At 57.0% G+C, this 16,760-nt stretch overlaps 1 protein-coding gene across 1 annotated transcript in view; it reads right to left on the reverse strand.

The window, feature by feature from the left end:
- Window positions 1-3,591: 3,591 nt before the first annotated feature.
- The window catches only part of Znf469 (zinc finger protein 469), a 41,490-nt gene continuing 28,321 nt past the window's right edge, over window positions 3,592-16,760 (reverse strand). The window contains exon 3 of the mRNA XM_041650411.1: window positions 3,592-16,335. Coding sequence (XP_041506345.1) covers window positions 4,797-16,208 — 11,412 coding nt within the window. The 5' untranslated portion in view covers window positions 16,209-16,335 and the 3' untranslated portion in view covers window positions 3,592-4,796. The remainder of the gene's footprint in view (window positions 16,336-16,760) is intronic.

Raw genomic sequence — 16,760 nt, forward strand, 5'->3', positions numbered from 1 at the left:
GAGCCAAGATTCTTGGGGTAACTGCAGGCACGAACAGAGGCCCTGTGTCCTCAGGGGCTCTTCCGACCCTCAGCTATGCTCAGGTAGAGGGGAGGGAGGTCTGCCTGGTGGTCACAGCTGTCCTAAGGGAGCACTGGACAGTCTATTAAGAGCAGGACCTCAAGAGCAAGCTAGACTCGCCCTCACTCTCGTGGGCGCTCAAGAGGGTTGGAACAAGGAGACCAGCATCACCTGTCTGGATCTCAGCTGCTCTCAGCCTGCAGCTGCTGTGTGCCACTCACCCTGCCCCCATCGAGGAGCATGGGTGGCCTTTGTCTAATGTCCCGTTCCTCACCACAGGAGGGGCCCCATCCTGGCCTGCTGGGGACTGTGGGAGCTACTGTGATGTCACTCTGAGGCCTGCAGTAGGAGCACTGTGGAACACCCCAGCTGTTTTGTCTGCTTTCTCTCTCCACTGACTGCTTATCACGGGGGCATGCCCAGAGCCTCACAAACCCCATTTCTCCCCATCTCACAGCCGCTCATAAGACTTTACAGAGCCCATTTAAGCCCAAGGCTTGGTCGTGAAACTCAGATGTTCCGCACCAGCCAGCCTTGCATCTGGAGCTAGGGCTGAGGAGAGAGCTGCTGGATGCCAGGGTGGCAGGATGTGTGTTGAGCATGATATCCACTTAGGGCTGCAGGAAAGCAGCCAAATCCTGTCACTCTCATCACTGTGACAGTCACATGCTCTCTTCCTGGGGCCCCAGAGACAGCACTGGGTGTCTTGGAAAACAGAGACTTGGGGTCTATTTATCCATTCCCCACCAAATACTGGGCCTAGGTAGACTACTCCTGCCTCTTCTCCCCACCTCTATAGGACTGGAGACCAGGGGCCTTGAGCTTCTCTCCTCAAGGCCACGCCAGCAGTTAGGGAGGCAGACGGTGTTATGTTCTATGTGAAAGTGGCCTGTGACCTTGGGTCCCCTTGCACACTGGGAGGGCAACAGATGGGTCTCATTGTGCCTGCCTGCCTATGATGCCCCACCCCTAGGGTGTCTGGGACTGTGGCTTGGGGCAGGCCCTGTGTCACTCACCTCAGTTGCTGGAAGTTGGAAGAACCTGTAGGCTGCAGCTGGGTCTGCCTGGCCCAAATGGGCCACGGTGGGGTTCCTAGGATCCCTGGAATCTACAAGCCCCAATGCCTCATGGGAACATGACAAGGAACCCAGCCATGGGCGCCTAGCATTATACTGTACCCTCCCACACCTGGGCAGCTTCTGTTTCCCTTGAGGTGACTTTCTGGATCCTGTCCTTCCTTCCTTCCTTCCTTCCTTCCTTCCTTCCTTCCTTCCTTCCGCCTGCCTTATTGTTGTGTGTGACAGTGAATGAGTGTGTGGAGGGCAGAGAACACCAGAGCCAGCTCTCCTTCCACCTTTTTGTAGGTTCTGGGGACTGAACACAGGCCACTAGGCCTGCACCGTCAATGCCTTTAACCCACAGAGCCATCTTGCCAGCCTAATCCTGTCCTTTCAATTCTTCCCACACCAGTCAGGCTTTCCTAGGCCCAGGAGCACAGACTCTGTGAGGTGCTACAGCAAGCCAAGCCGAGGCAGTGTCCAAAGCAGGCTGTGGGGGAGCAGAGGAAGGCCTGAGTGTGCAAGATCCTGAGTAAATGTGTATAGTTGTCATGGCCACAGCCATGTCAAGGACCCCAGAACCTGAGGGGAATGGCAAAGCCTTCTCTTCTGGTCCACGTGTAACTGTTGACAATGTGTACAGAAAGTGGCCACCATAGCTTTCTCCCCCTGAATGTTTACGGCCTGAAGACCACTTCCCTACAGAGACCGCCCTGAGGTGGATACCCAGCGGACCAACAAGATCCAAAGACTGCTAAGACGATCTAAACCTGCCTCCTCCATCCAGCTGTATGCCATAAACCCTTCCTCCTTGCTCAGCTGTCTGCAATAACCCTGCCTTCTGGCTGCTCGATTCTATATAATAAACACGCTGAGCTTTGGGGCTGCTGCGGCTTCTCCATCAGAGAACCTAGGCTCTCTGAGCCCAGTTCTCTCTGTCTTTCTGTGCCTGCCTTTTCTTCGTTTCCTTACGTCCCCAGTCATCCATCCCTGGAGCCACACTGACATGATAGCAGTCATTCCCATGAACCTCCAGCCTCAGTTCCCCAGAGACTATGGGCTCAAGCCATAGAAACACCAAGTGTGTCTGTCCACGCTGCCAATGGCTCTCTTGAGCCTCGTGCTGTCCGGTGCCCAGCTGAAACCCAGAGTTTCTGCCTGTCACCTGTCCCCCATCTGATCCTAGGCCTGGCCATCTCTCCTCCCCTCCTCCCTACGCAGGCTGAGATGGACCTGGGAACTTGTAATGGACGCTGTGGAAAAGCTATCGCCTATATTCTCCTCTCCTTGAGGCAGCTCCTGAGGGGAAATGGCAGCCAGGAGGGGCCTTGGAGCCTCAGGCGTGAAGTGGCCCTGCCTGAGGATACGGGAAAGGTTTGTGGGATAGTGGCCCTGATGATTCCCAGGGCTGGGAGTCCCTGCAGTCCCCCTTCTGGGTAACTCACTGTTTCTTGGTTCTCACTTCAACGTAAGCCTACCCCGGGCTTCTCTAGAGACAAGTCCCTGCCTGTCAAATGCATCCCAAATCACACAGATCAGGTATTTGTCAGGCAGGCAATGGGCACCTGGATGTGTCCTGGAGGCTGAGCAGGTGTACTTTCAGAAAGTGCCTGTACACGTGTGAGCACTCACGTGTGGGCCATGTGTGCAGTGTGTGCCCATTGGTACCTGCCTGCCGGATGCATGTGCATTTGGAAATCCCTAACTCCCTCCCTCACAGTGTTTTGAGACCCACTAGGTTCCCGAGGACTGTTTTTGTGCTCAGGTGACAAGTCAGGCTGGGTGGATGCTGCCACCTGGTGGTCAGGCTAGGGTTATACCCTCTGTGTGTCTATGGGTCACATGCATGGACCGGGGTTGGGACTTGCTCATGTCAAGCTCTGGTAGAGCCTGTATGTCTCCAAGAAACTGACCCTAAGTCAGCTCTTTAGGGTGTGTGTGAGGGTAGAGTTCCACCAGTCTGTGACATTTGACCAGCAACTCAACTCTAGTCCTAGGTGATGGGGTTGCTGCTAACTGGGGTGCTACTTGAACCCTGTTGATGAAGGATGGGGAGGACAGTGGACCCTGTTGGTCCACTGGGTCTCCACCTTGGAGTCCTTCAAATATTTTCTAAGACCCAAACCAGATAAGCCACTCCTCTGAGCATCTCTGGCCCAAACACTACTAGCAAGGGCGCTGTATGGTCAAATCCCTTCCCCGCCCCTCCCTGGTCCCGTTTATGCCACCTTATCCACTTCTCTGCTCTCCCAAATCCATCTCAGAGGATTCCGATCCCCCTTCAGTCCCTCTCTGGCCTGTCCAAGCTTCCACTTGGTTCATAGCACACAGTGGCCCTAGGAAGTTGCCATCAAAACAAGTGCTTCCTGAGTCACATACAGGCTCCAGTGAGAAGCAGGAGCAAGAAAAGATGCCACAGAGCCAAGTGGTTTCTGCGAAAATAGTGGGAATATATTTGAAAAGACGAGCTAGCTGTAACTTTTACAGTACGACCTCAGGGGCCCCCTGCCCACGTCTTTTTCTATTTGAAAGAGGCATTCTGAAAGACCCCAGCACCTTCTATGGAGGCAGTTCGGGCCTGATTTGGTCTTGTTTAAAATGTCAAAATAAAACCTTTTGACACTCACATTGCACCCAAGCTAAAAACTACACAACAAAAACAAGCCAGGAAACTCTAAGACTCCCTAGGAGAAACGGGAAGCGTCTTCTCCTGCCCATTTTGATACACAATGCTATTTCGGCAGCTATGTAGTTGGCAGGATCATGCCAGTGCACAAACCACACCCACAGTCCAGCCTTGAGGGTCCCTTCACTGCTGGGACCCTGGGACTGGAGCTCAACTGGGGAGACCTGTGAGGCTCAAGGCCTGGGCTGGAGCCTTCCTGGTTAGGTCTCCCCACCCTAACTATCCTGTGGTTCAAAGAAGACCAGGGAGCCTGTATTCACATTACAGCATGGGAATAGCACCAGAACCTTTGGATCAGGCTTTCTGGGACCTAGAAACAGAGCCCCATGGGGGAGGAAGGCACTAGGAAAGGGCCATAGGGCCGAGGGATCGGCTGGGCACTGGCCAAAGTACGGCTTTCTCTGCATCCCACAGAGCAACTCAGTCCCTAGGGACAAGGTGTTGGGAACATGAGCAGTGCAGCTGGAGGCCAGCATGACTTTGTGGTTGGGGGATGGTCCTGTCACGCTCTCAAGGACCAGGTGGCTCAGAAATGGCCTGAGTAGAGAGCGTGGGTCCTCTCTCATGTGACTTCCAAGGTCACTGTGGAATCTTAGCAACAGCAGCAAAACAAGGCAGCTGCCACTGTCTGGCTTGGCTGCCTTAATGTGCTTCCCTGTTAGGAGATAGGGGACCCTGTGCAAACCTTCAAACGCGGGTTTTACCGTGCGAAGCACCCTGCCAACAGGACTTGGTTTCAGTGAGCCGCTCTCTCTAAGTACTTGGTACCAAGAAAGCAGGTGCACGATCTCAGCGGGGCTGAGGCTGGTCCTTCCCTCAACCCTAGCCCTCCAGCATAAAGCCCTGGCCCCAGCAGCAATCCGCCCTCTGATATGTTGGAGAATCTGTGGAAAGTCAGAGAAACAGACGAGCGGTCTCAAACTGAGCTGCCTCTAACTCCAAGGGCCAGACAGAGCCCATCAGCTGGGCCCCCAGGCACCCTCTCTTGTGGACTACTGGGAATTGTCTTTCTTTAGAGGGATTTTGAAGCTGGTCAGTTTCTGCCCAAACAGCTGGCTGAGGAGGTCGCTCTGGGCTTCTGCCGTCCGGTGTTCTCGGGGTTCCGTGTGTTCAACGCCATAGACAGCTCTGACCCGTTTGTACGGCCTGGACAGGGGTCTTGCCTGGGGGAAGGAGCCCTTTTCAGAAGTGTGGCCCAGGTCCCCTTTCTTCTGTGCTGATGACTGTGGCCTTGTCCTGCCGCTCTGGCTACTGGGTCTGGACTTGACAGGGGGAACTCGGCTGGGAGTTGCTTGCTTTCGAGGGGCCCTGGATGACTTTTCAGGGGCGGAGGGGACTCTCCCCATGCTCTCCATGTTTCCATGCCTGGCCAGTCCCAGGGCCTGGCCCTTCCTCTTTTTTTCATTGTTTTCTCTTTTCTCCCTGGGACTTGAATGCAATTGGACCCCCTGATGATCAGCTTCTCTGGGACCCCTGGTGCTGCCCTTGGTGTGGGCTTGAGGTGGGGGCTGGTCAGGGGTGGAGCTCCCCCAGCTAGGACAGCTGGGCTCAGTGGGGGTGGAAGCCATCTCACTTTGGAGCTGTCCACTGGTTGGCTGGGGCTGGCTGCCACCCCCTGTCTGAGTGGGGGGCTGTAGACCCCCACTGCCCTGAGAGCTGGGTCTCAGCTTAACTTTAGAAGTGCTGGCTCTTCCCTTTTCCTCATGACTCTGAACCAGCCCTCCACATGTGGGGGTCCCCACCCCTATAGGTTTTCTTGGTGGTGGGGGCAGCTTCAGCACTTTGCTAGGGGGCACTGCTGATCTGTGCTTGGAGGAACTCAAGCAGGCCCCTGGCTTGGTGGCACTTCCCTTCTGGGAGGGAACCTCTTGTCTCCCCTCAGGTACCCTGTGGTGTGCAGTCCCTAGCCACTCCTTCTGGAGCTGGGAAGGGTCTCTTGGGGAACAGCCAGGGGCACACTTGCCTCGGGTGCCCGGGCTCCTGTGTTTTCCTGAGAACAGCTGAAGGGCTCTCTTTTCTCCTGGGGGAGTTTGCCACTTACACGGCTCAAGACTGCCTAAGGAAGCCTCATCTTCTGGTTTCTCCAGGGCTCTGTCCAGCTTACAGTCATCTGTACCTTCAGCCGAGGCAGCCGAGAAAGGAGACAGGGATGGCGGTGGAAGGTCCTGGCCAGTCAACGGTGGGTTGCTCCCCTTGAGTGAGTGGTCTGCCTGGTCCACAGGCCTCTCTTGAGAACTGGACTGGTCTAGTATGGGGCTAGGAGCTGTCTCTGAACAGATCAGGGGTAGTGCAGGGAGGGAGTCCTCTCTAGGAGGGGGGCTGCTTGTGGATGGGACTTGGTCAGTGCTGGGCTCAGGAGAGCTGGAGGGCACAGCCACCCTGTGCTGCTTGCTGGGTAGCACATCCTGGGGGACCTGGGTCTTCCTCCCAGGAACTCCGGGCCGTCTGACACTTCTGAGAGCGAAGGGCTGCTGGCCACTCCTCAGGTGCTTGTCCATGTGTCTGTCAAACTGTTCCTTCTTGGCAAAGGTGTAGTTGCAAGAGCTGCAGACAAAAGACCTCCTGATGACATGCATGACATTGGCACAGAGCTCACAGGCATAGAGAGGCATGTGTGGCAGTTCCCTCTCCTCTTTCACCCCGTGGGTCAGGCCCAGGTGCACCCTTAGCTCCCAGTGCTCAGGGTAGACCTGTGGGCACCGGGGACACAGGTAGACACGCTGTGGGCTATGCACCGCCAGATGGCGCTGCAGCTTGAAGGGCTTGGGGAACTGCTTTCCACAGTGGTGGCAGTCACGGGAGGGGTCCTTGCAGTCCTCATGCACTGGGACCGCTTGGAGGAGGGACTCACTGTGGGACCAGGGGTCTAGGGATGGAGTCGGGGGTGTTTTGACAGAGCCAGAGCAGATGGCAGAGCTGCTGGTCAGAACGGATGGGCTGCCTCCTTCAGTTGCTGGACTGAGCGAGAGCAAGGCACCATCTTGGCCTTGGCTGGGAGTGACTGAGCCAGGCACCTTGTGTTTCACCCTTCTTCTTGGGATTTTCTTCCCTGCTTCTCCTTCTTGCTCTGATGCCTCTTTGTTGGCCTTGCCAATTGAGTGCTTGGTCCTCTGGGGTTTGGATGCTCGCTCCACAATACTGTTCAGGAAATGTGTGAGAGTGTCTTCCCCTTCCAAGCACCCCGGCAGGTCTCCCAGGGCTTGCCGAGCCTGTCCGTTTCGGGCAAAGCGGGCTGCATGCTCCCGCAGGTGCTGGTTGTACATCCAGACATCGGCTACCTCCTTCAGGCACATGCCACAGGCCCATGGCCCAGCTTTGCCCTGCACATGCTTTTCCCACAGATGCTCCCGAAGAAGTTCCCGAGAGCTGAACCTGCGCTCCACACACATGTAGCAAGTAGGGGGTGGGGAGGGGCTGTGTGCCAGCTTGTGTAGGTCCAGCTCACCGAGGCTGTGGAAGCGCTGGAAGCACACCCTACACTTGTAGGAGGCCCTCCTGCCCTTCACTGGCCGGTCTCTGCCTTTGGCTCCCCTGGCCCTGGCAGCTTCCTCTGTTCTTTTGTTTGGAGGCCCCTGTGGGTTTGCTGTAGTTTGGAAGTCTAAGATGCTCGCATTGGGGAGGTCAGCAAGGTCATCACAGGGTCCTAGAAAGCACAGGTCTTGTATCTCCAGCTGGGTGCTGAGCACCTCAAAGTCTTTAACGTAAAGTGGGGGCATGCCGGCATTCCCAGAAAGCCTAACATCATGTTCTCTTTCCAGGTTAGGGGGTTCCGGACTCGTGTCTCCAAGGGAAGAGGGTGTTTCACAGGCAGGGCTACACAGCTCCAGGTCTCGCCAGGCTGCTGGGACCATGTGCAGCTGAGGGATGGCCTCAGACCACTCATCCTGGTTCTCGGTGAAGCAGGAGGGCTCATCCTCCATATTGATGGCCTCTCTGTTGGAATCCAGGGCCCACAGGCTGAAGCTGGGGGTCCAGGGGTCAAGGCCAGGTGCCTTACTGCTCAGGAGCCCATCCAGGAGGAGGGACTCGGGCAAACTCCTGGTTTCATCATCCCACAGGTCCTCTTCCTCACGGGACAGGCAGAGGGAGCCCGAGTCACTGAGATCTGTGGGCAGGCGTGTGGAGAGGAGCACGGCATTGTCTACCACCTCAGGGCTGGGCTCCTTTGGTGGTGGGCGCTTTGGCCTTTTGCAGCGCTTCCCGTAGACACGTAGGTTCTTCTTCTGAGCGAGGCGGCCATCCATGGGGAAGAGCTGAGAGAAGGATACCTCGTCATCGAAGTCTAGAGGTTCCCTTTGACCTGGGCTGGGGGCTTCAGGAGTGGTGCCCTTGGGCCCTGGAACTTCACTCGGGGTTTCTGAGTCATCGATAGGACTCTGGGGGCAGCTGCCGATGGTGCTGTTCACTTTAAGACCGTGTGTGCAGTCAGGCAAGTCAGATGTCCCCTTACCAATGCCTCCATCTAACCTACCTTTGGTCCCTCTGCCGTCTTCTGCAGGTTGACTCTCAACAGCCTGTGATGGTTCTCCTCCACCGTCCAATGGCCTGGCCTCTCCTGGTCCCCAGAACCACTGTGCCCAGGCAGCCTTCTGTTCATCTGGTTGTTCTCTCTCTATCATCCCTTGACAGACTCGCCACTCTTGGGGGGCATTCTGTGCCGGCATTGCTTCTGGACCCAGGACCCCTGTGTCCTTATCTGTATCATCCTCTAGCATTCTGGGCTCTACCGTGGGGGATAGAGGTGGTCGTCTATAGACAGCTGCCCTGCATTCTTCCTCGGGCGAGAGGCTCAAGGGGGTCAGAAGATCGCCACATGTGGCGGATGGATTTGAGAGGTCCCTGTTTGAAGTCACGTGGGCAGTGTCTCTAGGACCATGCTTCTCCCTCCTCACTCTCGGCTTTCCCCCTTTCCTGTTTGATTTCCTCTCTGGGTGGCTGGAGGAATCAGCAGGCTCCCCACCTTGTCTCTGGCCTCTCACTTCTGCAAGGTTGGGATGGAGCTGGTCTGCTGGCCAGCCATCTGGTCTCTTTGGTTTTGAGGCCGGAGCCTTCGCACCCTTTCCTTGCTCAGTCAGACCCAGGGTGTGTGGTTGCTGGCTGACAGGAACAGCTGGTGCCTTGTGTCCCTCAGATTTCTCACTAGTTACCTTCAGCATCTCAGGACCCACGGTGTCATCAGGTGTAGAGGTTTGGAGGAGAGGTGGCCTAGAAGAGTGGCCAGGGCCTACAGGTAAGTGACTTGATCTCCTTTTCCCAAGCACCTTGCAGCTTCTCTTCCCAGGGGTCTGGCATGCTTGGGTCATGGAATCTGGAGGCTGGCAAGCTGGCACCGTCATGGGGCTCAGCTGGGAGCTAGCCTCCCTGCGTGGCCGGTGCTTCCTGGCTTTGTGCCGGCTTAGGCCTGCTCTGGAGAGAAAAGAGGCTGAACAGAGTTCACAGGTCATGGGTAGCCCAGTTGGGGTCTTCCCTGTCGAGTCTGGCTTATTTTTTAAGCCCCGGGGCCTTCGTTTAGACTCTTGGGGGCTGAAGGGGCCCTTCTGGGGAGAAGGGTGAGAGATATTGATTCCCTGCTGAGGAGACTCAGGCCTGGAGTCAGGGGCTGTGCAGCTTAGAGAGGCTGTCAGGGCCAAGTGGAGCCCCGCAGGTGTGCCTCGGGCATTGGCTCTGGGTACCTTAGTAACATCAGAGTGTCTTGCCCCAGGTGTCCCTGGGTTGTCCTGTTCCTCCATGCTGGCTGCTGCCTTATCTTCTTGGCAGATCTGAGAATCTGGTCCTGTAGTTCCCAGGGTAGCAAGGTCTGTGGGCACAGCTACAATGCTGTGGCGTTCGCTGTGGCCAGGGCAGGGTGTGCTGCTCTGGGCCCCTAAGGAAGGGTCCTTGTGGTATGTCCTTTCTGGGCTGCTGAGGGGTGGGATTTCCATGCAGTGGGGGTCTGGCACCTCAAGTCTCTCATCTGAATCTAGGTCATCTTTGGTGGGAATGCTGGTCAGAGGGGTAGTTTTGATGATTATTTTGGGGGAGCTGGGACCCTCTGGGGGAGGAGCAGTGGCATGGGCAGGAGATGTCCTCAGCTCCTCTTTTCCAGAATCTTCTAATGTTCTTACTGTGATACCTTTGGGGCTGTCCCTGTCAAGTATTACAGGGGCTGAGAAACTGATAGGGCCAAGTGGGCCTGAGGAAGGGTCTTTGGGATCGTTGGTCCCTGGGAGTGAGTGGTGGGATAAAGTCACTTCAGAGCCACAGTGGCTTATTACTGGTGATGTAGGGATTGTTAGCGGCCCAGCATCTTTGGAGGCTTGGCCATGACTGGCCTTTCCCAGAGGTGCCAAGACAGCATAGGCTGGCTGATGGAAGGGGCTGGGTAGTTCTGGGTAGGAGGAAGGTGCTGGTGGCCCAATAGCCTTGACTCTGGCCCCAGGGTCTTCCTGCAGTAGGGACTCAAGGTCATTGGGAGTAGGTGTGGCTGGGGAGGTGGTGGAGAGGGCCAGGTCCCTATTGCTAAACAGCAGCGGTGGGCTGACCGCCCTCTCTGGGCTTCTCTCTGCTGGCTCCATCTGGAGAGGGAGTGTGGTCAGGATGGAAGCCGAGGATGTGCCATCAGGGTGGGTGGGACTTGCGGAGGGCATTGCTTGTTCCCTAAAGCTCCGGGCTGCTTGGTTCCCCTGACATGCCCCTCTGCTCCTGGCCGGCCTCTCTTCCAAACGGGCTCTGACCTTAGTGAGTGTGTCCGGGTTCCCCAGGCTCCTCCAGTTATTTGGTTGAAATCTGTTAGCTTGACCTCGGCCTTTGGTCTTTTTAGATTGACCTGGTGAACCCAGATGTCCATCTACTTTGGAACTCCGTTTCTTTCGGATGTCTGTAGTTAGAGCTGGCATCTTTACAGCCCCTGAGGAACCCCTGTTCACACTGGCCTCCGAGGGGTCCTCGGGATGAAGGCCCTGAGTATTGTCTTCACTCTTGGCTCTAGCACCCAGGATCTGGAGCAGAGGAAAGGAGGCACAGGCTGGTTCCTGGGGCCTCTGTCCATGGGGGGCAATGGTCACCCAGGAAGGATCTGGTATGGGATGGGACCAAGCCTTGCCACTCTGGAGAGTAGAAAGTGGAGAGGCCCCTGCAGGGACAGACTCATCTTTAAAGCCAGGATCCTTTGCAATAGGGTTGGTAAGCATAGTTCCCATGGGACTTCCTGCTTGACCCTCAAGGTGTCCTTTGGAGTCATAGCTGGAGCTAACACTTGGAGAGGAGGTGACACCTTCTTCACCCTTAAGCACCAAGTTGGGCTCTAAGGCCAGGTAGGCATTGGGGTTGTTGAATCCTTCTAGTGCAGAGGAACTTGCGCAGGGCTCCTGGGCCTCACAGGGGTCTGGAGAATGCCCTCTTGTATGTTTACTGGGAAGCAGCTGTGGGGAAGTTTCCCCTGTCCCAGAAACTTCATTATTTTTAGAAAACAAAAGCTCATGGTTTGGGCTGTACTTGTCTAAGCTCTCGGCATGTAACAAGGGTGCCTGTCGCTTGTTGGAGTCAGGCAAAGGGTCACTTAGGGGGACTGGACAGGCTGTGGGGGAGATGCTGGCCTCCTGCACTGTCTGAAAACTGAGGCCGAAATGTTCAGGACTGAGAGGAGCCCCAGAACCAGGGTCTTTCTGGGTACCTGGGGGAGCTGCTGCATTGCCTGTGTGGCAGGAGGTTAGGTATGACCACTGTTTCTGGGGGTTCCTGAGGGCCCCTTCCTGCTGTGAACTTGACCCCTCAAGACTTGTAAGGTTGGCTGCTGAGAGGATGTCTCTGTGGGGTGAGGTGGCCTGAGGTGCGGGCAGCAGGGAGGCCTGCCGTGGACTTGGGTCCATCCTGCCTTCTGGTGCAGCTTCCTCAGGCTCTCCCAAGGCCCCCTGTGTGCTCCCTTTCCCTTGCAGCTGGCTTTCTAGTTCAGTCACCAACCTTTTGATCTCTAGTTCATCCGCGCACAGATTGCTCATTAGGCTAACACTACAGTCACCTCCGTTCTCAGACACAGAAGGAGGGCTGGGAGGCACTGTCTGCTCAAAGCCACACTTCTTACTGAGTCCTTTTCTCTTCGAGAGGCCAGGAAAGGGGCCAGGCGGCACTGGAGAAACTTCCTCCAGCAGCAAGAACGGGGGGTACAGGGGATCTGTCAGAGGTTTCTTAGGGAGAGGGTCAGTACACACCAGGGGCACATGGGGGACCCTGTTTGCAGACAAGCTGTCAAAGAGTGGTGGGTCAAATCCATCCTCAGGCAGCCCTGCAAACAGGGATGTGGACTCCAAGGTCAGTGGCGAAGGCACCTTGCCTGGGTCTGCTTCAACCGGGTAGGGTGGATTCTTTGGTGGAGCTGACTCAAGAGTCTCCATACTCTGCCGTCCAAGGTAGCAGCCGCCCGCTGGTGGTGTGTCCATAGCTAAAGGCTTGGAGCACAGATCTTCAGGGAAGCAGTTAGCTAGGTCCTTGGATCCGAGGAACAATTCACAGGGGGTGTCGTTGTTAGGCAGGGGCCCTCTTTTGGCAGCTGGACACCCTATAGAATGTCTGTCACAGTGGTTAAGGTCGCAACCAGAACCAGAGTTCTCGAAAACCGGGATTCTGGATTCAGTGTGGAAAGGACCTGCCGCCTTATCAATGGGTGCCAGGCACCCTCCAGGCTGAGCAGCAGAGGAGTCTTCTCCGGTATGCAAACTGGGGGACTCCATGCACCCAGAGGTACCTAGGCGACAGCCTGCATCTGGTGCTGGCATGCTCTTTTCTGATAGTGTTTCAGGGTGACTGCTGGATGGCCTGGGGCTGTCAGCCTGTGGGAGCACTGGAGCAGCGGGTCTGTGGCTCTTCCCGCCACAGCTTGCTGGAGAACCGGACCTCTCTGTGAGTTCTGTGGTGTCCGGGTGTAGCTCAGCAGCAACTTCAAGCTTCTTGACCTCCTGGGGGAAGCCCAGAGTTGCTTCCTCTTGGGTCTCGGTGGTGGTGAGGATGTGTGGAGGATGTTTTGGGGCTACTGTGAGGTGATCACTATGCTCAGGGCCTCTCTCCTCAGGGACTTCTCTAGCATCCAAGCTCTGCAACAGGCTGTGTGTCCTCTTTGGAGTCAGGGAGCCCCGGTTTTCACCAGGCTCTTGCCTCATGACTTTTCTTGGGTCCTGGGTCGCATCCTCTTTCTTTCTCTTCTTGCCTTGGTGCCACCGTTGGCGGCTGTGGCGGGAACAGTCTTGGGCAGGACCCCCCGAATCCCGCTGCTGTATGTCACCCTCCTCCTCAGACTCAGAGGGATAGCCTTGGCCCCTGAGCCTGCCCTTCTGGGTGCTAGGTGGTCTTGCAGGCAACAGAGAGACACAGGAGACCTGGCCACGTGGTACTTGCCGCCGGTGGCATCTGTTTTTCTGTTGTACTATCTTGTGTATGAGCTCCTTGCTCCAGGAGCCACCTCGACCCCTCCTTTTCCTGGTGTCTTTCCCAGAGGACAGCTGCAGGTGCTTGGAGCTCCTGGTCTCTTTAGAGGTGGTCCTGGGGGTGCTGTGGTCTGCGTGAGCATGGCCCTTGCGAGCCTGACTTCTACGGTCCTTGGGCTGGGGCCGCTCAGCACTGTGGCCCTTCTTCCTTGGTCTTAGGCAGATGGCTCTGGCAGGGGTATTAGTGCCCTTGGTCACACCCGGCTCTTTCCGAAACAACTTGAATTGCTTCCCTCTCCTCTGCTGCCTGACCAGGGTGGTGGCATCTGCTTCTGTAGATGCCAAGCCCAGGGAGCGGGTTTTGGGCCTGTTTCGGGCCAGGCAGCCCCTGTCTTCAGTGCAGGGAGTTTGAGATTCTGGCATGACAACTCTGGATGGGAGCTGGGGCTGGGTAGCATTCTTGGGAGTTGCTCCCAGCTGGGTATTGAGGGAATGCCCGGTATTGGGCCCCCTGGAGCCTGAAGGCTCCTCATCAGCAAAGACGTCAATGAAGCTGCTGTCTATCTCAGGGTTGTCTGATTGGTACTCCATGCCATTGAGTGCCTCAGTGATGAGCCTGTCCAGCTTAGCATCATCTTCCATGTCAAGGTCCGAGGTGGGGGCGAGTGGGAATGGGGCAACAGCCAGGCTGGGGGGCAGAAAGCCTGTTCTCAGGGAGTCATCTTTGCTGTCCCCCTGATCATCTCTGGTTAGCAGGAAGGGAACAGTCTGGTTGTGTTCAAGCAAGCCTGAGTGTGCCTTTGAGGTGGTGGTGAGTGTGGGCAGCCCCGGGGGCTGCAGGGAGCCATCCTTGGTCTTGGCTAGCAGCAGGCTGCAGAATGGCCTGTGTTCCAGGAAGGCTGCTAGGCTACTGTAGTTGCGATCACACTGTCTGCAGGTCAACAGTACATCTAGCTGGTCCAGGCTGGCGCTGCTGAGGGAGAAGTGTTGGGCAGAGTACGGTGGTGGCTGTGGAGCAAAGCCCTGCACCCTGTCTCTGCCCAGTGAGGGGCTCTTGTGGGGGAACGGAGCTCCCTCTAGGCTCTTGAAAGCATCCTCAACTCCTGGTCCCTCTGTGGGGAGAGGGAAGGCTTTCGCCGACTCTGATTGGTAGCATGTAGGGAGGGTGTGTGTGGGCTCTGGGGAAGGGAAGGGGCTGCTGGTCTCCTGGGAATGGGTTGGGGGCAGGAATAAGGCTGAGGACCTGAGGGGTCCAGGTTGTTGGCTATCCTCAGAGCTGGGGTTGGCTGGGCTACTGGATGGTGGTGATAGAGACGAGCAGGTGCTGCTGCTGGCTGTGTTGGTTGCAGGTGACGGAAGAGGGGACTCACTGGGAGAGGCTCCCATCACCCTGGGTGGGGGCAGGCTGAGGGCCCCTTGGGGTGACACCTGGGGCTGGTTCCCCCCAAAGAACAGGGGCTGGGTCCCAGGGTCCTTCAGCCCACCATAGGCTAGCAGCCTTGGGGAACTGCTTGGCTGACCGGGGCTGTTCCTGAGAGCTGACCGTGTCTCCCCAGGCCTGGAGATTGTATTCAGAGCACTCAGAGCTCCCTGGCTGTCTCCCTGCCACTCAGAAGACCCCCTGGGGAATGTCAGTCGGCTCAGCACCCCCATTTGGTGGGAATTTGGCATAGGGGTGGTAAGCGCTGGGGACCAGGGCAGTGGGGGACTCTGGGGGAGGCAGAGCTGCTGGTCTTCGAAGAAGGCTGTCCTGGCAGCAACTGCTGGTCCCAGGGTAGATGTGGGGTAAGAAGTTGCTGAGGAATCCCACAGCTGGGGCAGATGAGTGGGTGGTGGCCCAGGGGTGGGCAGCTCTGTGTCCAGAGGCACTGGGCTGGTACCCACCCCATTAGCTCCGTACCCCTGCCCTGGAAAGTGCCTTTGTGGTGGAGGATTCGGGGGACCCCTGGGACTTCCCAGTCCATCACGAATGGGAGGGGGCCCTTCAGGAAGGCCTTTGGTCAGGCTCTTGTGCAAACTGTCATGGAAGGGGCTTGGGACCAAGTGAGCAGCACCAGGTGGGGAGAGGGCACCTCCAAGATCACTGGGAGTGTTAGCTCCCACCGACTGGCCTGGGTTGCAGGGTAGGGATGGGTAGGCGGGGTTTGTACCCAGGGTCTCCTCAGACCAAGCCACCAAGGGCTGGTGGAAGGTGTACAACATTGTCCCAGGTGCCTGCTCATGCTGGGCCGTCTCTACAGGGAAAGGGTAGGGGACAGAGACCCCCTGGGGGCTGCTAGCCCTGCTCCCTTCAGGGAAGGGCTTGGGCTTTGTAGAGGGGACCCCAAAATTAGCACCTGGGAAGCTGTTTTCAGCAGCAGGAGGCCAGGGGTTGGTCCCAGTGGCCTGGACGTTAGGGCCAGAAGCAGGCCTATGGGGGCTGGTGCCACTGCTCTGGGAGGCCCTCTGGGGTAAGGACCCAGGGGTGGCACTTGGTGAGGTACAGTTGGTGGAGGTAAAGCTGGAAGGGGCCTCCTGAAAGCACCTTTGGGAACCATTCTCTTCCTGGGAGGGGAGGGCCTCAGCCCTTGGGAGGCTGGGCCTGCGGCGGGCTCTGGTCTTTTGGACCCGAAGAGCCTTGGTCTCCGACACCTGGGGGGCTTCATGTCGTGGGTCTGCAGTTGGCTCATCCGGGATGCATCTGATCCTTGAAGTGCTTAGGTTGTGGAGCGGTGAGTGGCTGCTCTCCATCCTGCCAGCCAGCCATGAGTAAGCGTGTGCACAGCTCTCTCCTGCTGGGGCCTGCACTCTCAGGAGCAGGTCCTCTTGCTTCACCTCTTTGGCCTGAGACAGCTGCGCTTCAGGCGAACCTTGGGCCTGGGTCTTGTTGCCTTCATCTCTCATGCCCCGGGTGGTCCTGTTGGCAGAGCTGTGGTCCTTGAGGGGCTGTTGAGAGGGGCACCTGAGGCTGCTGGCAACTTGGCAGGGCTGCAAGTTTCTGAGCAGAGTTGGGGGCTGCTCTCCTGGCATGACCCCACGGTCCCGAATGCTAGGAGGATGCAGTGGTTGGAGGAGCAGCCCAGGCAATGGGCTGGGGGGCCATCCTCACCCCTTGACGGGGCTCAGGGAAGCCTGTACTCATGGTCCTGCGTGAAGCCTGCAAGGAAAAACCATAAATGAGCTGCAGGTTCATAGGGGCTGGATTTTACGGGTGGGCTAAGGCAGGAAGCCCATGCTGGACTTTGAAGTCTCCTATGGAGACCATGTCTAGGCCCGAAGCAGCCATCACTTGTGTGACTGTCATAGAAACACCTGTCTCAGAAAAGAGGGTGACTGGCTCGGACAGTAGGATTCCCCCTACAAATGGAGCCAGGGATATTAGAGAGGTATTACAAGAAGGTAGGGGGAGAAAATGAAAAAGGGAGAGGGGTCTGAATATCTGAGAAGACCACTTGCCTCTGCAGAGGAGTCCTAATCGCTTCCTGCTGGGCATGAAAAGCACCATTAACTTAGGGCAGGCCTGTCTCAGATCTTCAGGGTAGATGAAGTTCCAGTGTCCACCAGCAGTGGGCAGCATACTGC

This window comes from Microtus oregoni, unplaced genomic scaffold (genome assembly GCF_018167655.1).
Source record: "Microtus oregoni isolate MIOR12 unplaced genomic scaffold, Mior012 000004F_ref0000308, whole genome shotgun sequence".
Classification (NCBI taxonomy): Eukaryota; Metazoa; Chordata; class Mammalia; order Rodentia; family Cricetidae; genus Microtus; species Microtus oregoni.